Source organism: Canis lupus, chromosome 10, assembly GCF_048164855.1.
Source record: "Canis lupus baileyi chromosome 10, mCanLup2.hap1, whole genome shotgun sequence".
Lineage (NCBI taxonomy): Eukaryota > Metazoa > Chordata > Mammalia > Carnivora > Canidae > Canis > Canis lupus.
Genome location: NC_132847.1, coordinates 26,150,210 through 26,173,457, shown reverse-complemented (window position 1 = coordinate 26,173,457; position 23,248 = coordinate 26,150,210). Strand labels below are relative to the sequence as shown.

Below are 23,248 nucleotides of genomic sequence, written 5' to 3'. Positions count from 1 at the left end.
CCCACGTCCCTTGCCCCCTTCATGTCGTGTGTGGGCAGTAATTTCTCTCTCCTCATAACATTCATTCCAATAGTAAGTAATTTGTTACTTTTCCCCCTGTGACACCTGGTGTCTTTTTGTAATCTTATAAGCTCTCTGAGGGCAGAGACCAAGTGAGTCGTAGGCACCTGTAAAAGGAGTAGGATTAGATCTGCATGAGAGTGCATGTGTATGTACACATGGCCATACAGTGTGGTAAGATGATGGTGGCCGCCTTGTCCCTGGCAATGCACTGTTCTTAGGTGATGCCTTCCCCATGGGGCATATCTTACCCTTTTCCTTTCACTCCTTTCTGTGCAAATGTGCCAGACCCGTCTTTTCTGGCCTACTCTGTCATTCCTTAGAGGACACCCAGGGCCAGTGAAGGGCCAGGACTTCCCTGAGGCTAAGTCAGGATGGTATTTCTTCCCTTTCTCCTGCCAACTTCTGGGGGCTTGGACCTGCCCATGAACCAGCTTTGGAATAGAATCTCAGATCAAGGCAAACCCTTTCTTTAGGAATAGGGTCTGTCAGCCACCTTCTGGAAGAGACCTTTTACCCTGCCCCTGTGATACAGGTACCTGAGTCAGGCATAAGAGGATGGACATGACCAGGCGCCAGAGCATGGATGCCCATGTAGCAGGACCACTAACTGCAGAGGACAGCTAGGACACGGTTCAAAGGAGAGCAGCAGATTTGGTTGTGGAGTTGGAAATGAGGGCATGTATGAAAAATAATTAGGAATTGTAGCCTCAGGAAAAAAAGCCTGCAGGGAGACCTCGTAATTGTCTTGAAGCATATGAAAGCCAATTATGCCACGGAGTTAGGTCAGCTTGTCTCTTCCCCATGGAGAGGAGAAGAAGTATGTTTAAACTTGAAGAGGAGCAGTTTCTGCTAAATGTGGGATTGTTATCTGCTAGCATGAGCTGCCATGGAATGCTCACATCAGAGTAGGAGAAGGTGTCCCCCTTTCCAGAGGAAAATTTAGGCAGAAATTGGAGACCAGCTTAGGTACAGCTCAAGTTTCTTTTAGCCACAGGACTCGGTCATTGGAGTTTACTGTGAAAGATACCATAAGATGTGTCTGAGAGTAATCATTATGTGACATAACGTAATGATTGACTTGGTTAGGTCCAGAAGCTTGGTTAGGTCCAGAAGCTCTTGAATCCCTTAGAGTAGGTTCTGATCTTAGCTCTGCCTTTTAGAGTAGGTAGGTAAATTAGAACCAGTTACCTATCTTCTCTGGCCTCTACGTTTTTCACTAAGAAATGCTAATAATAATAATGTGCACTTTGTGTCATTGTTGTATGGATTAAATGGTACCAAGCATACACAGAATTTAGTAGCTACCTAACACATAGGTGGTGCTAGACATGCAGTAGCTAGATACTGATGACCAGAAATGCCCCTCCTTTACCCTGTAGGAGTCAGTATCCTGGTTAAGGAGATGGGATAAATGCAGAGGCGAGTGTTCAGTGAGCAAAGCCAGGCTAGAATTTTTCAGATTCCTAAGCACTGACCTCCCATATGCAATGCAAAATTTAAAAAATGCTAAACTGCAAAATACATGCAGGAAGGACCAATGCAATTCCATTTCCCATGATTCTAGTCCACAGCTTGGTGGCATTTAGCTTTTGTTTTTGAGATATCACAATCTTATACAAATATTTTTAGTAACCCCAGCATAGGCTCAGTCTGCTGGTTGGCTAAGCCAGCTCTGGTGATGAGACCAAGTAGCAATTATTTTCCAGCTCTTCTTTCCTTTTCCCCTCCTTCCCCAACCCTCCTTTCTGTCTGTCTGTCTGTCTCTCTCTCTTCCTTTCTCCCTCTCTCAACAAACAGTTCTTGAACAGGCAGCATCTTGGTTGCAAAAAGCAGAAGCCAAATCTCTTGACTTAAGAAAGCTTAAGGAACAGGTAACTTATTAGAAGGATGGCAGGAGCTCAGAGAACTACTGGGAGTGGGGAGGCTTGGACAGTGAGTAGAAACTGAGGGTCCTGCTAAAGGCTACATGTTGACAATGGTCATGTCTAAGTGCTAGCACCTGGGCTGTGGTGATCTGGATCTTTGGTTTTTCTGAGTCACTCCTTAAAGACTCCCAAACAGACCTCATGCCTGACACCCTTGTATGCCAGGGCTCAGGAAAAATAGGTATTCTGGTCCCTGTCACCACAGGGTGAAAGGCAAGCATCCATGGAAACCTCATTCCCACAAACTCCACACAGAGGAGAGTCTGGTGCCAGAAAGAAGGAGTTAAAGATGGCATGGGAAGAAGGATGTGGACGTGCACAATGCCTTTGCTCTGCTGGACCCTGGGAACCACCAGTGTGGTGGTTTTGTGCTTAGCTGATCTGTGGACTCCAGCGTTTACCTGTTTATTTTCCTATTGTCTCTAAGGAAACCCTTCCAGGTTCCATGAGGACAGGGATCCCGGTTCATATACTTCATCTCCCCTACTGTGGCACTCACTAACCGTCTGGTGATCTGGTGATTGATTGCATCACTGTTTATTGGATTCTGAAGTGAGTTCACTTCTGTCAGCAGGAACAGATGGTGATTGGGTGTCCCTGGGGTAGGGAGTGTGTATTAGATACTGGGAATGTGTAGTTAAGACTAGAAACAGCCCCGTGGCCTCAAAAAACCAGCAAATACATCTCTCTGATTGCCAGCTGAGTTTCAGCACTGTGTACTGGAGGCCTCGGTCTCTGGTTGAAAGGTTGAAAAATAAAATAAACTCATCCCTCAATTGCTTTATTAAATAATGCACAGATGACAGTGCATGAAATATTGATGCACAGAGGGCTCGTCCTCCTGCAGGGGAGAGGGGCCTCTGGATAATTGGTTTTTCTACATGGCAACTGAGATTGCTTGGCAGTACTGTTACCATTCCCCTCACCATATCACGCCCTATCTATTAATGGAGTCTTGTTTTCCAAATCCTCATTATCCTGCCATCACGAGGCATCACAATGAATGGAAGGGCACAGCAAACTATCAGTGGTTTCACATAAATCAGCTTGCAGGATTGGGTACTTTCTATGGGCTACGTTAGAGAGCCAGTCTGACCATGTTTTTGGAAGTTGGTGCAATGCTAGTTTGTTTTTTCTTACCCATTTGGAAAATTTAGAAACATCATGGATCAATGTTGAGGGCTAGGGATGCATTCTGTGGTGGGAAGGGTTTGAGTGCTTCACCACTAAATTCCTTGCAAAAGCTTTTTTTTTTTTTAAGAAGTGAAGTATGAGAACTTACAATTCGAAGGCCAGATGCTCAGGCCACTTGCTGGCCAGGCAGGCAGATTGTCCACGGTGAGTTAATATGTGAGGCACGCACAGTGCCCCAGAACAGCTGCTCGGGTACTCCTAATGGATTTTTAAGTTGCGGTAACCTTTATAATTGGAGGCACACAGATAACATGTGTTTACTAGCAAGGTACGGCGGTTGTCATGTTGTCCTTTCACGTATGAATGGCACTTCAGACTCTAGCATGAGTTTCCCTTTGTTGGAATTGTTAGCCAATGAGTTTAGCAGGCAAGGGAGTGCTGGTGAATGCCTACTATGTGCCAGCATGGGATTTTTCTCTCTCGTCTTCATTTTCTTACTTTGTGTCATTTTTAAGTTTTTATGATGGTGGTTTTGATCCTAGAGTAAGTTGAAGCTGTCTTAACCCAGATCTCTGTCTGTGGCTTAAAACTGATGAGTAGAAGGTCCTTTATTCAGCATGCATTGACCGAGCACCCACTAGGAGCTAGACTTTGAGCCTTCACATCATGTAGCACAGAGTGTCACCCACCCTTCCGCGTGGTGGTCGCAAGGACGTTTCTTCCCAGTTCTGTTCAGCAAGCTTTTCTAGAGTGGCTGGTCTGTCGCAGGCCCAGTGGGAGTTACAGGAAGCAGAGGAACAAGGAAGATCCATTCTCTGCCCTGGAGGAGCTCACGGTCAAGGAGAAAGAGAAGTCAAAATGGTAGATCAATGGCCGTGTGCTGTGTCAGGCTTGTGGAATTGAATGTAAGCCCCATGTGAGGCTGCCCAGAGACAAGAAGGAATTCAGACATGGGCTAGTCCAGGGAAGGAGCAGAGCGTGGGAGCACTGCTGGCTGGTATGCAGATGTTGGGGCCCATGAGGTCTGAGGAAGATTGAGGCCTGCTCCTCTCTGAGTTCCATTGTGGGTTTTCCCTGCTCACTCCAGGGGATGCCCCCATCCCATGGGTCCCTAGAACACAGGCAGTAACATGCCTGCTATGCAGACAGTCTCATGCCTGGGTTCACTGCGCACATGGCGGTCAGTGCTAGAGTCCATGGTGGGGGGGTGCGGGTAGGAAGGGCCTTGTGGCCACACACACGAGAACCCAACTGGAGCTTTCTCCTTTGCGCACTTAGGGGATATGAACAGGCTCTCTGAAGTTTAGTTTTTTTTTTTCTTTTCTTTCTTCCTTTTTAAAAATATTTTATTCATTCATGAGAAACACAGAGAAGCAGAGACACAAGCAGAGGGAGAAGCAGGCTCTGGGAACTCGATGAAGGACTCGATCCCAGGACCCCAGGATCATGACCTGATCCAAAGGCAGACACTCAACCACTGAGCCACCCAGGTGCCCCCAGAACTTTAGTTTCCTTAGTTTCAAAATGCTAATGGTAATAGCACCAGTAGTAGTCAGCTTGGGCTTCCCTAATAAACTCTACCAGGGGCCAGGGGGCTTAGACAACAGAAATTGATTTGACCTCAGTTCTGGAGGCCAGAAGTCAGAGACCAGGATGCCAGCCGTGGTTGGTCCTCTTCATGCCTTGCAGATGCCGCTTTCTCACCCTGTCTTCACGTGGTCTTGCTTCCATGCACACAGAGAGCAAGCAAGTAAGCACTTTCTCTAGTGTTTCTTCTTAAAAGGGTACTAACCTCACTGGGAGGTCCCCACTCTCCTAGCCTCTTGTAACACTACCTCCCAAAGACCTGATCTCCAAACACCATCATACTGTGTTAGGGTTTCAACATATGAATTTGGAGGGGAACACAATTCAGTCCATAGCAACACCTCCTTTATTTGGTTGCTGGTAGCTAATGTTTGCAGAGAATATAGTCCAACACATGGCACGTGGTAAGTCTTCTTTAAATGTGAACTTCTGGAGTTGTACGGGTACATCTCTTTTTCTATAAACTCATGAGCTCCTCGAAGCCAGGGCTGTATTGTATGTATGGCTGCCTCTCTTAAGTGATTGGTATAAGGGGGAAACCAGCGAAAGGAGAGAGAGAACAAGAGCTTGGATTTGGAACAGTAGATTTGAATCTTGGCTGGGCCATGTCCTAAGCTGTGTGCCCCAGGGAGATAATTGAACTTCTCTGAGCTTTACTTTTTTGTGATTAATGAGATGGGAGAAGTAACTCTTACTTCCCAGATTTCTGGTGAGGTTTAAAAAAGACAACTCGTTTGAAAGCACTTACAGTTTCAGAAGTATAGTGGATATTCTCTAAACGTTGGCTGAATGAGATTCTCAAGCATTTATCCACAAAGTGTTCAGAGACTCAGCAGATTTGGTCAGCTTCTTGTCTTCAGTCCTGTGTTGTCCTGACTCTGCTGCTCTGTGTGTGGACCTTCCAACCACAGTGGTTATGTGGCGAGGTGGATAGCCATTTGATGGGATTCTTGGCAGAACTAAAAAAAACCCAAAAAACTCAAACTTAATCTGGTAGAGAACTAATGACTTGGATCCAATATTCACATAGAAAAATGGGTTATTTTAGATGTTCTTAGTCCCATTAACAAAATTTAATCTAGTGGTGAAAATTTATGGGGCAGCAAGCAATCTGTTTTGCCTGATGGTATTCAAAAGTGCAAATGAATACTTCATATAACCTCCCTGCTTTTCAGGGTTTAACAGCATACGAACATTTACATTTCAAACAAGGTGGTCCTCCTGCCAGGGTGGCTTTTTATGTTCTGTGTGAACTGCATGAGTTCGAAATATATGGCCTGCTGACAGTTTAAATTTTCCGAGAAGCCACATTGAACAGAAAGAAATATAATATATATTAATGAAAGTAGTTGATTGTTTGCTATATGACCTTATGAATGAACTGCAGGCATGCCACTTGGGCTGTGGTAGAGGAACAGGAAGTTGAGAGTCACATGGTAGCCATGCTGACTGGCAGGTCTTAGCTCTGAAAGCTTAGGAAGTCTTGATACCCTCCAGCCTAGTCCTTAAGATCTTAGGTCTCAGTGGCTGAGTTCCTCTAGCCCTATGACCTTGGACTAGGTACTTTGCATCATTGAACCCTGGTATCTGCATCTATAAATCGGGGTAATGATACCTACATCCCAGGGTTGTTAGGATTTAATGAGATGATGTGTCTAAGTGCACAATGCAGTATCCTGCACACAAACCCATGCCCAGGAAATATTGGCTGTTAGGATTAGCACTACTATTGCATTACCTAGGAACACATTCCTAGGTAATGAGGAGGTAATGCAATGCGTAGTGACCTATGAAAGGTTTAGAGCCTGAAGCAAAATGTTGCATCATCCTTTTTAAAGGTACTTAGGAAGTTTGCCTTCTTATATAGCTCTTTGAGCCCTGGAGGAGATATTAGGGGACTCGGCTTACTTTTGCTTTGGTCTTAGGTTTGGTCTTAGGTTTTCTCTCCCTTTTCCTGGTGGCTAAGCCTGCCACTCTTGCAATGTATTACCAGAGGTGAAGTCACAGGCACTTTGTCTCTCCCATTCATTGGTGTATTTCCAGCACCTGAACCAATGCCTGGCGTATAGTAGGTCCTAAATGCATATCTGTTGTGGAAGAAATCCCTTGCCTTCAAGTCTCTAGAATGTGCATCTGATTTCTTCATGGATCAGAAAGGTATCTCCCTCCCTCCCATCTCTCTTAGTGAATTTCAAGGCCAGTGGTGCATTTGGAGCCGTATCCCCTTTCCTCCTTTCCATTGGACCAGTGTGTTGGAGCAGATGGATTTCTGGGCTGAGAACATGAGACTGGGGTTCTCATTTCGGCTCTGCAGCTGGCTTGCCCAGGGGCGTTGGACAAGTTGGGTCTCCTCTCTGGACTTCATTTCCTCTACAATATCATGAGGAAATTGGTTTATATGCTTTCTGGAACACCTCCCAATGTTGCCATGGCATAGATGTGCTCTCTGGAGGTTCTCTAGGAGCACAACCTCCGTTCCTGCTTCCTTATTCTTAGGCCTCCAATTCTAGCTAGGCTCACTTCTCATCCTTCATGTAGAAATGAACACACTTTATATATCTAAGTTAGGGTATCTGTACCTTGGAACTATTGACATTTCAGACCAGATAATTCTCTGTTGTGAGGGGCTGTCCTGTGTATTGTAAAATGTTTGACACCATTTCTGACCTCTACCTACTAAAAGCCAATAGTATCATTGCCCCCACCCCTGCTCACCAGTTGTAAGAAGTGCATTTTCTCCAGACATTGCCACATGTCTCCTGAAAAGGGGTGTGTGTGTGCAGATCACCCCTGATCTAAACATAAAAAATTGTTCCTTAGCATTACTTTAGATGACACTGTAAGCAGACAGTAGGTTTTCTTAGGAGACGAAAGCAAGTGGGAATAGTATATTGATCAGAGGTTTCTTTTTCCCTAGGGATAGGAGAAAGAAAAAGAAAACCACTACCTTATCAGCTTGAAAGTGAAAATACAAAGCTAGCCCAAATATTGCACTGGAGACCTGGATTCACACTGAGATAATACCATGTATAATATACCACCAAAGATGCAAATAGGGAATGACAACTCTTAGATCTTACTCAGACTGTGACAGCTATTGGATCTTATTCTTACATCATGGAAATTGGGTAGTGGTGGCTCTGAATACTTGATGAAAAAAGATAGGTTTTTAAAATCTTCCATCTTGCTCACATCTTAGATGTAGGCACATCCTAGAGATTCTTGAATACAAAAGCAGTTTGGAGGGGAAGAAAAAAACATTTTCAGTGGTGCCAGGATATTATAAACAATGTGTTTACTATAAACTTGTTGATAATGTTTTGTCAACAGACGTATGATACTGGATGCTCTGAGAGAAGTAAAAATATAAGACACAGCTCACGATTTGGTAGGCAACACAAGGAAAAGGTGGTAGAAATAGAAATCATAACTAAATTTGTAGATGAAAGCAATAATACTTCTACAGCATAAGTATTAATTGCCATTGGAACCCAAAGAAATATAAGTATGAGCTCAGGCTGACAGGATAGGAGGTCAGCCTTACTTGGAGAGGGAGTTTTGAGGCTCCAGAAGAACACGGGACACTGTGATGCCCTTTGTCTCAAGCATCTGGAGGTTGCTTATGATCCTAATTAGCTGCATTTGGAAATTGGTGAGACAGCATACACTTGACATCAAGTGTCAACTCTGTGGTACTTATTCCAGTGGCTTGGACTCTTCAATACAGAGGTGATCCCATTTGTAAAACCTTTTTTCTCCCCTCATGTAATTCCTAAGGTTGATGTCCTTGGAGGTATCTTCCCAACTCAAAACTACCCATTCTCTAGAAACATTTATCTCTACTCAAAAAAGGAGAAAGTCCTATGGGTATTCTCCTGGTAGCCATGTTTGCTTTCTGAGATGAGAATTTTTACCTCAGGCCCTAGCTGATTGGGTCCAGATGGACACTTGATTCCAGTTGGATCTGATTCTGGGCTGAGAATTTGATCGTAGGACTAAGAGGCACACCAGTCTTTTCATGTGCCTGGAACTCTGCCTATTAATCTGGGAGGTGATAGAGCTACCTTTTCCTCAGGAAGCATGGAGATGCCATAATAAGGTGGTGATTTGCCTCCTCTGACTGAGACCCTGGGGGTACTGGTCACTGATGCCCCTAGACCAGGTTATCCCCTAGCCATCCTGAGAAGGATGAGGTTTGCTTGGGAGTCTTCTCAGAGCCCAAGCTATCCTCTTTCCATTGGCTCTTCCTCATCACAAGGCCCCAAGACTCCTACCCTTCTATGGCACAGCCGACATCCCCTCACCACTGACCTTCACAGGAGTGTTCTGTGTAAATCTCAATACCCACATTTCAGGGCTATGCACAACATTCATGTCCAGGGAGCAGCTTTCTGCAGGCTGTGATGTTGACAATGGTCCCTTGACACCAGTTACTCAGAGCCTTCAGAACAGTGATGGCTCAATGTGTTAATTGGCTTCATTCAGGACTGTTCACTGCCTTCAAGGTTTCCAACCACAGACTCCTGTGATGTTTTCTAGATGCCATGAATTCACTTAAGAGTAATCTGGCAAGAGAACCTGACTCACATACTATGGACAGGCTATGCCGAGGTCCCAGAAGCTTTGAGAGCTGGAGTGGAAATCCTGGCTTGGAACTGGGACTAAGAGAGCCCTAGGCAGCTAGGCAGCAGCAGACACAGGCTAATAATGCCTCTCTTCCCTGGAGCCTCCTCTTCACGATGCGGTCTCAGGAAGGTCAGTGGGATTGAATGCACAAGGGTTGGAAGAGGAGGAGGGATCACTGGGCATCGATCCCCCAGGTCTTTTTAGTGGGAAGTGGCATTCTCAACCCACTGTCCTGCCTAGCCTGTGCACAGTGGGGAGAGAGATTCCATGTAGGGAAATGGGGTACTACTAGCAAAGGGACTGAAGGATTCAAGGTAAACATTCACTCTGGATCCTTGACATCACTAAAAGTGCACATAAAAATTTAGATATAGTTTTAGATCCTCTGAAGTTTATCCACAGAACCCTGGTTAACAACCTTTCATACAAAGGAATTTGCTCATTCCTATGATTTCTGACATGAGTACTCAGGAAATGGAATGTCTGTGGGCTAGGATGTTGAGAAGATGTTGGTTGTAGACCAAGTGATGAGCAGAAACCTCTGCAGATTGGGAAGCTGTGTGGGAGACATCCTCCTGTGCCGCTTTGGCATACATGAGGGAGAAAGTCCAGCTCTGGGGAAAATACTAGGCCGGGGGAGGTCCCTTTGTTGTCCCTCCACCATCCCCATCACAGAGACACCTCTGGGATCTGATCACACTAAGATTGATGTTCAGCATAGACAAGACTCAAAGAAAAAAAGCAGAGTAAAGCCTGTTAAGAGGGGGAAATTCTCCAGGGCAGAGGATCGCTAAGTTAATTATGCAGATGTGAAAATTCAAAGGAAGAATAATTAGACAGGCTGTTAAAGCTAAAAAAAAAAAAAAAATAGTTATCATGTTGTTTTGTTTGCCAAACACTGAAATACTGTGGACTGGGAACTGCTTTTAAACTCAAGAAAACTAACCCTTCTGGAACATTCTATTCTAATTGTCTTGAGAGTATTTGCTAAGTGAAAGAAACAGAGAATATGAATGGTGCAGTTATTTATTTATTTTGTGAAGAAAAGATAAATTCTTGGGAGCTCTATGGGTGGTACACATGCCAGTGCCTTCAGGGCCAGGCAGCCAATGAACATGGGGGAGATGGAGTTAGGAAGAGAGGAAGCAAAGCACAGAGCAGAGAGGGATGCAGAAGATGCTGGGGGAAAAGCAGGTATCCATGTAGGAATGTGAGCCCAGGTGTGGCTACATCTTTCAATTAAAATTAAACCAGAAATGTATGCTGGATCTTTGTATGATTTTTTCTTTCCTTTCCTTTCCTTTCCTTTCCTTTCCTTTCCTTTCCTTTCTTTCTTTCTTTCTTTCTTTCTTTCTTTCTTTCTTTCTTTCTTTCTTTCTTTCTTTCTTTCTTTCTTTCTTTCTTTTTCTTTCTTTCTTTCTTTCATTCTTTCATTCTTTTTTTTTTTTTTTTTTTTTTTTTTTTACTGCTAGCAACTTAAAACTGTAAAAGCCCATCGGCCGGTCAAAGCACACCTGTGGGGTGATTGGGTTATTTTGATCTTAAAATGAGCATGATGGAAACACTTGCCTCATAAGGTTGCCTCTGGATTCCAGGAGATCTAGATGGGGTGGGTACCTGGTGGCTCTCAAGGGCTATCATTGCCAAAGTATAGAGACTGGCTTATTTTATTTAGTACCCACAATGATGACTGCCATGGAGTAGGACTCAGTGAAGGTCTATGCTTAATGAATAGATGAATCATTGGAAATTCATCTACTGTAGAGTCAACCCTGTTCTCTTATGATTTTTTATTATTATTGAAATATAATTGACGTGCAATATTATATTAGTTTCAGGGGTACAACAGAGTGATTCGATGATTCTGTACTCCAAGCTCACCATGACAAGTGTAGTCACCCTTTGTCACCGTACAGTGTCTGCAGTAGTATTGGCTGTATTTCTTGTGCTGGACTTTGATCTCTGTAACTTACCTATTTTCATGTCCATGACCTATTGATTTCCATTTTGAAAGCCACAGGGGAGGGGATTGGTTGCTAAGGAGATGTGTTCCCATAAGGAATTGTTCCCTAGGAGATGTCTGTGCCACCTCTTGGTGGGGACAGGATGGGCTGAGATGATATTCATGACCCTGGAAGCGCATGATAAAGGATGCCCTCGGGCAGCCTGGGTGGTTTAGCGGTTTAGCACTGCCTTCCACCCAGGGGGTGATCCTGGAGACCCTGAATCAAATCCCATGTCAGGCTCCCTGCATGGAGCCTGCCTCTCCCTCTGCCTGTGTCTCTGCCTCTCTCTCTCTCTCTCTCTCTCTCTCTCTCTCATGAATAAATAAATAAAATATTTATTAAAAAATAATAATAAAGGATGCCCTCTGAGCACCTCAGACCACATCCAATGGGTCACTACATTTTTGCAGTAACACGTGTGAGTTGTTCAGCCACAGCCCCTCCCTACGTCTCAGGCTGCAGAGGCACTTCTGCTGCCCCATGATTGGACTCCTGAGGTACCCTACTTTGTAGTCCTGGGAATTTCTATCCTATCTCTGAAGCTTTGTCATATTATATCTGTTCAGGCCATTGCCTGAAACAGTAGTGAACTTAGTCTGAAATGTTGGCAACTTGTAATTTAGAAATGAGTTAAAAATCAATGGGCTCCTTCATCAGTCTGTGTTCTCAATCCTGGGTTTGGTGATGGCCTCCAGTGAAGGGAAGTTTTCAGGAGAAAGGGAAGGGTGGAGGGAGGGAGATGCCCCATGGGTCTGCCTTTGTGCTGGTGGCTTTGAATCAGCATCAAGGGCCTCTTGCCCTTGTTGATTGGAGGGGCCCACAAAGAGACCAGACAGAGTTTCTGTTTGTCAGAGGAAGGAATACACACCAGGGAGATTTGTTGCCCGTTTAAAAAACGGTTGGGCATGAAATGGATAGTGTTTGGATTACACAGAAACACATCCCCTCATTAGCTATTTCAGGATCACAAAAGGCCTGATGGCTGCTCTAGTCCCAGCCAGTGGGGTGATCTGAGGCCAACAATCTCTGTTACACATTTGCATAGGGAAGGAGTACTGGCTGACAAGGGGCCCTCCTTTATTTCATTTTTTTCTTCTTTCACCCTGGTGAAAGGAGGAGAAAAAATTTACAGGGTGCTCGGTATATTGGTTTGCAGCAAAACTTCCCTGAGGGGTTGAGGGTGGGACGGAGCCTCCTGGGTCAGTGAAGCTTTGTGCAGATTCCCTGGAGGGCTTACAGTGGAGGGCAGAGCCATGCCAGCAACAGAGGAGGCTAACTGGAGTCTCTGGGGAAATAGATACTGGAGGCAAGATGGTTTCAAGGTTGTATTTTGCCATAAAGATGACCTGGTAGAGAAATCTGGAGAAGAAAAGAGGTTCAGTTTGGACTAGTGGATCTTTAAGGAATGTTTAACGGGAATCACAGGAGAAAGAGTTGAAACTAACATTGACTGAAGACTTGCCAAGATCAATGTTCAGCATCAGGCATACTGCCTCATCAGTGCTCTCAACCATCGTGTAAGAGAGACATAACTACTCCCCTTTATGGCTCAAAGAGGCGGTATAACTCGCCCAGAATCACACAGCATCCAAGCAGCTGAGCTCATGTGTGAAACTGGATCTGGCTAGAGCACAAAGTTCATGTTTCTTTAATTTTACCATATAATTCATATCATGTATATTGGTCATTGGCTCTTATGAGCAAAGATGGTGTCCAGAAAGCCCTAAATCTCGGTTCTCTCTGGCCTATTCATCTTTAAATGTGTCTTTTTTTTTTAATTTATTTATGATAGTCACACAGAGAGAGAGAGAGGGACAGAGACATAGGTAGAGGGAGAAGCAGGCTCCGCGCACTGGGAGCCCGATGTGGGATTTGATCCCGAGTCTCCAGGATCGCGCCCCGGGCCAAAGGCAGGCGCTAAACCGCTGCACCACCCAGGGATCCCCCTATTCATCTTTAGCTTTGGAACCTGAGTGATGACTTCTCAAGACCCCAGTGTCGAAGTAGAGCCCTGGGCCTGTTTGGGCAAGGCCATAGTGAAAGTGAGTCCAGGTCTGGAGTGAGGCCAGCAGGTGGTTGCCTATGCACCTCTGTTAGGTCTCAACGTGTCTCATATCTTAGGACTCACTGCTCTCAGGATACGTAGCTGAGACTTGGTCTTTCTTAAGTTAAGTCCTGGTCCTATTCTAGCTGTATGTCCTTGAAAAAAAAAGCCATATGACCTCTCAAGACCTGTCTCTTTATCCAGCACTCCAGGATCTCTTGCTACCTTGGGGCCTTTACAGTCCTTTTTCTGTAATGTTCCTCACCTGATCCTCTAAAGTCTGGTTCCTTCTTGTCAGATCATGATTTAATGTCACCTCCTCTGAGAGGTCTTGCCTGATTACTTAATCCAGTGTGGCTACTCAGGAGCTCTCTATTGCATCACTCTTTTAAAATGACCTGCTTAGCATTTCTAAGTATCCATTGTTTCCACCTCTTCTCTCTTCCTTCTTTTTCTTGCTATTCCTTCTCTTTCCCCTTCCCTCCCTTCCTTTACTATTATCCCTCTACTAAAATGTTGGTTCCTTTAAGAGCAAGGACTTGTGTCTTACCCATCTCTGAATAATCAGCTTGACACATAAAAGTCATTTCATAAATGTCTACTGAATTGAGGGGTTAAAGTCTTCCCTATGTTAAATATAAACTTGTGGGTCTTGAGGCAATGTCCAAGGGCTCTTCTGGTTCTGGATCTTTGTGACCTAGAAATTCCAGCCTATAATATTCATCCAAAGATACTCTTCATAGATAGTTTATTCAGCATTAACTGAGCATGTTCCTTATAGCAGACACATGCCAGGGAACTTGGGGTTCCAAAATGATGAGCCAGACTTCATTCTTAGCTTCACAGAGCAAGAGAGAGTTGTGAGTAGGTCCATGGGCTGGGGGCCATTCATGCATGTGCTCAATTTTTATTAAGCCCTATGATATTCCAGATGCCACTTAGGTGAGGGGCATGCAGTAGTCTGGATAGACACTCACTCTGGTCTCCTGAAGCTTCTACTGGATTACAACAGACTTAGAGTCACAGCTCATCTTTGTTATATACTAGTTATATAAAACTAACTTCGGTTAGTTTTAAATTTCTTTCTTATCTGTCAAGTGGAGGTAATATTGGTCTCATAAGGCAGTTACGATACTGGAATGGTTCATGGGGCACCTGGGTGGCTCAGTCAGTTAAGTGTCTGCCTTCAGCTCAGGGCATGATCCCAGGATCCTGAGAGCAAGCCTCAAGTTGGGCTCCCTGCTCAACAGGGAGCCTGCTTCTTCCTCTCCCTCTGCCTCTTCCCCTCACTTGTGCTTGCTCTCTTTCTCTCTCTCTCAAATAAATAAAATCTTAAAAAATATAAAAGAGTGGAATGGTTCATTGTATTGGATACAAAGTCTGGGCTCTGAGTGCATAAAAGCAAAAGAAGAGTTGGTGAGTTGTCCAGTGTAACTGAAGGTGGGGTAAACCTTGGAGGATGAGGAGGATACAGACTGAGAATATGAGCCAACTTCTGGAAGGGAAGTTTGAAGACAGATTATGGAAGACAAAGTCATGAAGCTCTTATTTTACTGAGTTATAACTGACATACAATATTATATTTCAGAATTCAGTATTTTTAGACATTATGAAATGATCACCTCATAGATCTAGTTACCATTTGTCACTACACAAAGTTATTATAGAATTATTGACTACATTCCCTATGCTATACTTTTCATCCTCACAACTTGTTTTATAAATGGAGATTAGTACTCTTCTTAGTTCCCTTCCTATTTTGCTTCTCCTCTCATCTTTCTCCCCTCTGACAACCACCAGTTTGTCCTGTGTATTTATGAGCCTGTTTCTGGTTTGTTCATTTGTTTTGCTTTTTAGATCTCATATATAAGTAAAAAAAATCATGTGGTTGTTGTCTTTTTCTGATTTAATTCACTTAGCCTATACTGTCTGGGCCTATCCATGTTGATGCTAATGGCAAGATTTAATTCCTTTCTGTGGCTGAGTAATATTCCACTGTGTGTGTGTGTGTGTGTGTGTGTGTGTGTGTGTGTGTGTACACCATCTCTTCTTTACCCACGCATCCATAGATGACCACTTAAATTGTTTCCATATTTAGGACCTTGGAGATAATGCTGCAATGAACATAGGGTTGAGTATATCTTTTTAAATTATTTTTTTATTTTGTTTTGATAATTATCCAGAAGTGGAATTGATGGTTCATATAATAGTTCTATTTTTAATTTTTTGAGGAACCGCCATACTGTTTTCCACAGTGAGTGTACCAGTTCATATTACTACCAACAGTACGTGATGGTTTCCTTTTCTCCACTTCCTTGCCAACACTTGTTTGTTTTGATAGTAGCCATTGTGACAGATGTAAGGTAATATCTCATTGTAGTTTTGATTTGCATTTCCCTGAGCCTCTTTTCATATGCTTCTTGGCCATCTCTATATCATCTTCAGAAAAATGTCTATTCAGGTCCTCTGCCTAATTTTTCATGAATTGTATGGTTGTTTTTGTTATTGAGTGATATGAGTTCTTCATATATTTTAGATATCAAGTCCTTATTGGATATAGCATTTGCAAGTGTCTTGTCCCATTTTGTAGGTTGCCTTTAACGGTGTCATCTCAAATTCAGGCAACCTATTGAATGGGAGATAAAATTCTTTTAAAAATATATATAAAATTTAGAATCCATAAATTTAACAAAAACATCATTTTCACTCCTTTAATGAAAGAAACATTGCAACCATTAGAGTATCCAAAGATGATTATCTCCCTGCTCTGTTTTACCTGCTAGGTACTCAGTATTTATTGCTGAAGAATGAAAATGAAAGATTTTACTCCTTGTGTGTATTCCATATTTATTTTAGGAAACCTCATAGGTCCTTTCTCATTATTTATTGTTGGATCTGTCTTCTATGTGCAGTTAAGACCTGATTTATATTTTATATTAGCAGTATAGGCTTTATCTTAGAGTAATGTAAGGGAGGTAATTGGACATCAAGGGGCACATGGGTGAAGAGAAAAGTAGAAAAGAGAGCTGGCTGTGGGCAAGGTTGGAACTGTGAATTGCTTGGCTGATTTGGATGTACATGGAAAAGTATTTTAGCAATGATTCTATAAGGTGGGACACACAAAACAAAGGAACAAGAATACATGAGACTTAAATGATACAGATTTACTGAATCCTACAGTGGGAGATACAACCATTCTTCTCTCAGTTTGAAGTAATTTCTAATAGCTTAGAAGGTGCCCAAAGAAACCTCTGTTCCAATCAGCACTAACTTTGTCATGACTGCTTCAATGTTATCAGTTAAGGAATGGAATTTAATAGCCTTGGGAACCATCCTAAGGAAGCAGAAATGAATCTGCCCTAATTGGAGAAAGAAAGGACTTGGAAATGAGTAGTCTCCAATTACCTGTTTATAAATCTGGGGCCAAGTGTTTCTAAAAAATTAACAGTGGGAGGGATGAAAGTAATAAAAGCTTTAACTTTGATATTCATACCTAGGGAACGACAAATGCTTTGTAACTCATTTGTAAACCTCACCCAATATTTGACACATTGAATGCTCTCAGAAAAGCTTTGGATTATACAGGGTCAATTCTCTGAAAAATCTTGGGGACTTTTACCAGTGGGACTGAGATTCCTGGGAACAGATGGCATGGGGAGTCTGTTCCAGGGGGTGTGGGATGCAGTTTTGATTAACTAGCTTCAAATGGTCCTGGAAGAATGAACAATTTGCTTGAGAAAGTTCTTTGTATGTACTTTTAGTGCTATTGATTTTCCATCCTAGATATCAGTACCCTGGAGAGCTCTCCACTTCATTCTTAAGACCCTTTAAAGTTGGTAAACACTTTCAACACTTCTGAGACTTTTCTACCAGAGAGCCTCTAAGGGCAAGCTAGAACAAACATCTATCTTGAGATTCAGGGGACAGAATCTACTACAAGCACATACATTTTTGGAGTCTCTTTATACAAATTTATATTAATTTTGTATTCTAAAGTAGACCAGTGATTGCCTTATTATTTTAGAAAAGTTTTAAATTATTTACCACCTAGTAAAATAGATGCTACAGGGATATTCACTATAGATTTGCATTCTCCCTCACCCACTATAGTCTGAGAAGTAAGAACTAGGTTAGATTTTGGAAAAGAGGAAAAAGAGACCTGCCTGTGGTAGATACCTCTGTTATGGGACTATTTTGCTTTCTCGTACTGATTTTTGGACTTGATACAGAGGTGGCCAGTGAATGAACATTATGTCACCTCACTAGAGCTCTGGATTGAGGTTCTACTTCTCAGAATGCCACATTATGGAAGCAACTGCCTCATCTGAGGCTCTTAGAGGGCATTTGAACATCCATCCCTTTGTCTAATTTGGGTCAAGATTTCCCTGCAGACTTTATTGTTCTGGTTTCAGTTAACACCTATTCCTGCTAAGCTTTATAAGACAGGGTCGAAGCAGTCAGATGGACAGCCTCTGGCTAAGGATCAGAAAGCACAAGCCTTGTGCACAAAGCCTGCCTTGCTAAACCCTGCTGTCCGTTTGTACCCAGCATACCCCATGTTACCAAGTTCCTTGGACTCGGGCCCTTGTCTGCTTGGATCAACAATGTTTGCCAGATTCTTTCTCCTTAATCAGTGTCCACCCCCCACCCCCAGCATTTTATCAGTGGTGGTTGAATGTAGGCCTTAGGATACCTTAAGATTCAAATTCCATGACTCTCCACTAGAGACTTTTCAAAGCCCAAAATACCTTCTCTCAAAACAAAGACTATGACCTTGTGGGTTTGTTGACAAGGCTTTGTTGTTAGTTCTTAGTGCATGTAATTTAGAGCAAAAAAAAAAGGGTTTCATTCTTCATTCCCAGATCTTATAATCTTTGAGATGAAACAGAGTAGAACACAGTTCTGCTAGAGATACATGAACTCCTTAGTTGTCATATGGTAGATCTGGCAGTGGTAGATCTGGCTAATCAGCAAAAGTTTTCTAGATAAAGTAGACCCTGAGCATGATGCTCAAAGAGAAACATTCAAGTTTGTCCTTGTACAGATGAATCTCTCATTTGAAATTGGAAGGGCTGAACAGCACTGTAGCGCCAGGATATTTTTTAAATTAAATTAAGTTTAATTTAATTTAACTTTATTTATTTATTTTTCATCATGATAAGTGTACTCTTTAATCCCCATTACTGATTTCAACCATCCTGCCTCCTACTTCCCCTCTGGTAACATCAACTTGTTCTCTATAGTTAAGAATAAATTTCTTAGTTTCTCTCTCTCTCTCTTATTTTTTCTTTGTTCCTTTGTTTTGTTTCTTAAATACCACATATGAATGAGATCATATGCTATTTGTCTTTCTCTGGCCTCTGCTGTCTCCTCTCTAGCTTCATCCAGTTGTTGCAAATGGCAGTGCTTTATTCTTTCTTATGGCTGAGTGATGTTTCATTGTATGTGTATACCACATCTTCTTTATCCATTCATCTATCAATGAGTACTTGGGCTGCTTCCATAGTTTGGCTATTAATATTGCCGCAATAAATATAGGGCTGCATGTATCCCTTTGAATTAGCATTTCTGTATTTTAGGGGTAAATATCCAGTAGTCTGATTACTGGATAATAGAGTAGTTCTATTTTTAATTATTTTAAGGAACCTCCATACTGTTTTCCAGAGCTGCTGCACCAGGTTGCATTCCCACCAATAGTGCTAGAGGGTTCCCTTTTCTCCACATCCTCACCAACACTTGTTTCTTGTTCTTATTTTAGCATCTCATAGTTGTGAGGTGAGATCTCATTGTTTTGATTTTAATTTCCCTGATGATGAGTGATGTTAAGCATCTTTTCATGAGTCTTTTAGCCATCTGGATGTCTTCTCCGGAGAAGTGTCTCTTCATGTCTTCTGCCCATTTATTAACTGCCCCAGTATCTTGAGTCTCTGAAATGTCTAGGGTTCCTTGCTCTTTGTGTATATCCATTTTCTGTGTTTGAAGAGCAAGCTAGATGAGTGGCGAGGATGATAATATGTACCAGGCCCTGTGCTGGGAAATTTTCATGCATTATGTCATCAGATCTTCACAATACCAAAGCGAAGTAGATCTCTTTGTCTGCATTTGAATCCTAAAGAGTGAGTAACTCATTTGGACCACATAGGCAGGAAGTGGCATAGTTGTGCCTCTCCTTTTATACCCCTTACCATTTTGATCCATATCCATGGGTGCTGTTCTTCTGGACACACTAATTTTGGTTTGTTTGTTTGTTTGTTTGTTTGTTTTGAAATTTGTAGAGTTTCTGTATTTCCCCATTCTTCAACTACAAGGACTGCTGAATAGTGACAGAGTCATGTTCATTAGCACAAAGGAATTAATTCTTTGTGAAAAGCTGCATGTTTTATAGGAATTTTAATTGTATTAAAATGAAGTATAGGTACAAAACATAGACTTAATGAGCTACAAGATTCTTTTAATAATACCCTTTTCTTGGAAATATTTGATTTTTATTGTGCTTTTTATGTCCTCTTGTTTTCCTTATGGTATTATGTATTTTCAGTAATTCTGTCTCCTTTGTTCATAAATGTCTGAAGAATAATCTCTGCCAGTTACCATGAAGTAGAACCCAAGTGCCTTTATCACTATAGGTTTTTATTAATTATGGCCATTTTGATGGTTGGGAAGGTTAAGACTTCTCTGTGGATGGTGTCTTATCCCTCCACTGAGAATGGAGGTCATCCTCAGGTCCTATTGTTTGTGCTGCTCATCCCGTCCCATGTTACCACCAGGTGTCCTCCATCTCCTCGTCAGTGATGTGGACCAAAGATAGGCTTCAGAGAATATTTCACAAAAGGAACCACAATGCTCACCTAGTCCATATTGTTTTTCAAGTTAAGTTACCTGGGCATGAGCATCATCTTAAAAAAGAAACTTTGACTTTCATATTCATTATAAAAGTAATATAAGCTTACTCAAATGTCCAACAGTCTGACCTTGCCTTCTGATAGTACAGTGTTTTCTTCAAAGTAAGAAGTTCTTTTTAGAGGATCCTATAGGTGACATGATTTTGGGGGGAGAAGAACAAAGGGATTCAACATGCTGCTGCTTGGTACTGTAGTTGTCGCCTTTATCCCCATCATAAGCTGTTTTCATGAGTTGACCTAGTGGCTCTGAGCATCACTTCTGGTGTGAAACTTCTCTAGTTTAAACTTTTCTAGTTTAAGGGCTGTGTGACCACAGGCAAGTTACTTACCATCTCTGTGTCAGTTTCCTCGTTAGTAAAGTAATACTCAACTGATATCTGCATCTGTGTCTTCATTGATTAATTAGAGTAATAATACATTATTCTGTAACTTAGTAGATGTCACTATTGCCATTGTCAGCTCCCTAATTGGATGATGTATTATGTCATAAAATGCTTTCTCTTTCCCTTTGTTTCCACTTAGTTTTCCCACACCCCTCACCTTTATCCACCTTCCCCCCATCCCACTTTTACAGGGAAATTAGTTTTTTGGCAGAAATGTGAAGTGAGGGTCCTGGTCTTTACCATCGCAGACCATCTGGGGAGCAGGGGAAGGTATAGGATGATAGCTTTGGGAAGGCAGGATTGGCTGACCAGGGTTATAGAGTTTTGTGGCTTGTGATTTTATGGAGCATATCTCCACTGCTGCTCTAGTAGCCTTGTCTTAATGCATTCTTTTCTAATGATCAGGACTTGTAAATCAGCATGTTGGACTTAACAGTGGTTGCTTGTAATGTCTTGTTTTGCACATGAGCCAAAAGGCAAAGCCCTTTCTAGCCAGGCACTGGTTGTTCTTCATTTTTACACCTTGGATGCAAATTCCAAATTCTCATAGTCCCGGACACTTGCTCTTGCTCCCAGCAATGGTCGTGACTTCATTGTTGCCCTGCTGCAGGCAAAATTCTCCAAGAAGCAGGAGAGTATTCTTTGCAGGTGATGTTTCTAAACCTGTCAGTGACAGGCAGCAGCAGGGGTGTCGTCCCTGGGGGCATAGGGAGTCTGACTTCATTCACTGGTGATTGCAAGGATAACCCCAGAATGGAGAGGACAGTGGTAAAACTGAAGGTTCTAGTGTGTGAGTGGGTGGAGACTTAGGACTTTGTGGGCAGAGGGACTTCTCAAGGCCAGCAGGATAGCAAAGGGAAAGCGATCTCCTTTATAAGCAGACAGGGGATACCTGGGTGGCTCAGTGGTTGAGCATCTGCCTTTGGCTCAGGGCATGATCCTGGGGTCCTGGGATCGAGTCGCGCATTGGGCTCCCTTGCATGGAGCCTGCTTCTCCCTCTGCCTGTGTCTCTGCCTCTCTCTCTGTCTCTTGTGGATAAATAAATAAAATCTTAAATAAAATAAAATAAAATAAAATAAAATAAAATAAAAAGAAGCAGACAGATCTGGTTTTGAGTACTGGCTTTGCCATTTACTAGTCATGTGGTATTGGGAAATTACTTTGCTATTTTAAATATTTTAACTTGCTTTTTCATTTAATTTGCTATAAACCTGTACCTGTGTTAGTACCTACTGATCTACTTCCTCTTTTATAAGAGCTGGATAGGATTTCATGAAGGGATGTCTTGTAATTAAAGTAACTGTTTCCCTGTAGAGAGTGTTATGGGCTGAATGTTTTATATATTGAAGCCTTAACCTTCAGTGTGGCTGTATTTGGAGGTGGGGCCTCTAAAGAGGTAGTGAAAGTGAAATAAGGTCATCCTGATCCTCTAGGATGGGTATCTTTATAAGAAGAGACATTCCAGAGCTCCCTGGCCTACTCTCTGTGTGCACTGAGGAAAGGCCATATAAGCATATAGTGAGAAGTAGCCCTCCGCAAGCCAGGAGGAGTGCTCTCATAAGACACTGACCGTGGTGGCAACTTGATCTCAGATTTTTCTGCCTCCAGAACTATGAGAGATAAAAGTCACCCAGGCTGGCAGTCTGTTATGGCAGCCCAAGTAGGGTAGAGTAGATAGACATTCTAGCTGTTGATAATTTTCCCTTACCATAGACTGTTAAGATATATATTTTTGCCTAACATATTGACTTGCTGACTAATGGGATATATCTATTTTCTCTCCTTTCCTTTTAATATTAAAATTTACATATATACCAAAAGTTGAGGGAATACTATAATAAACTCCTATATACTCATTCACCTCTACTTAACAATTGTTAGCATTTAGGAACTTGCAGATTCATTGCCCTACTAAAAAGGCTGTTACCAGCTTATACTATCCTGGCCCCTACCACCCTGATGTGGGACTTGATCCTGGATCCTAGGATCATACCCTAAGCCAAAGGCAAACACTTAACCACTGAGCATCCCTGCTTTTAGTTTTAATACAGCGAGATTACTCAGGTGTTTGGTTTGAAGGGGAAAGAAAATATCTCTTTTCAGGAGGGGTACCTTTGGTCAGATGCATCTTTCTATCTTCTGCCTCTTTGTTCTTATCCACCTATGTCCCCACCCACTCCAATTCCCTCATCCTTGGGCATATGTGGTCAGCTGCCTATGCCACTCAACTATCTGTCTGAGTTAGATGCGTGGCCAGTGGACACCTTTGTTCAGCCTCCGATGAGCATGGCCAGTGCCTTTAATGGGAAGACTGAAAATGATGACAGAAGTCTTCCTGACTGCCATTCTTATCTGGTTCCAGCAAAATTCTGTGGGTGGAATCTTCTGTTTTGTATTCTGTGAGGCTCTGTTGTCAGCTAGTAAACAAGCCCCTCCGGAGAGGAGGGGGAAGCAAGATGCGTGCACAGGTTTCCATGGGGACAGACAAGCTGTAATAAGTGTTGGGGATCTTAGCTTGATGAGGTTTTAGCAATTTGGAGTAATTTCTCTGTCATCCATCCATTAAGTTACTCCTAA

At 42.6% G+C, this 23,248-nt stretch overlaps 1 protein-coding gene across 2 annotated transcripts in view; it reads left to right on the top strand.

The window, feature by feature from the left end:
- The window catches only part of SPOCK1 (SPARC (osteonectin), cwcv and kazal like domains proteoglycan 1), a 499,879-nt gene that overhangs the window by 311,640 nt on the left and 164,991 nt on the right, over positions 1-23,248 (top strand). Inside the window, exon 1 of one of the 2 annotated variants that reach the window (XM_072841121.1) lies at positions 9,434-9,464. The exons of the other annotated variant lie outside the window; for it this stretch is intronic. Within the exon in view, the coding sequence (XP_072697222.1) occupies positions 9,449-9,464 (16 nt within the window). The 5' untranslated portion in view covers positions 9,434-9,448. Of the gene's footprint in view, positions 1-9,433; positions 9,465-23,248 lie in introns of those variants that run through there. 2 annotated transcript variants of the gene reach the window in all.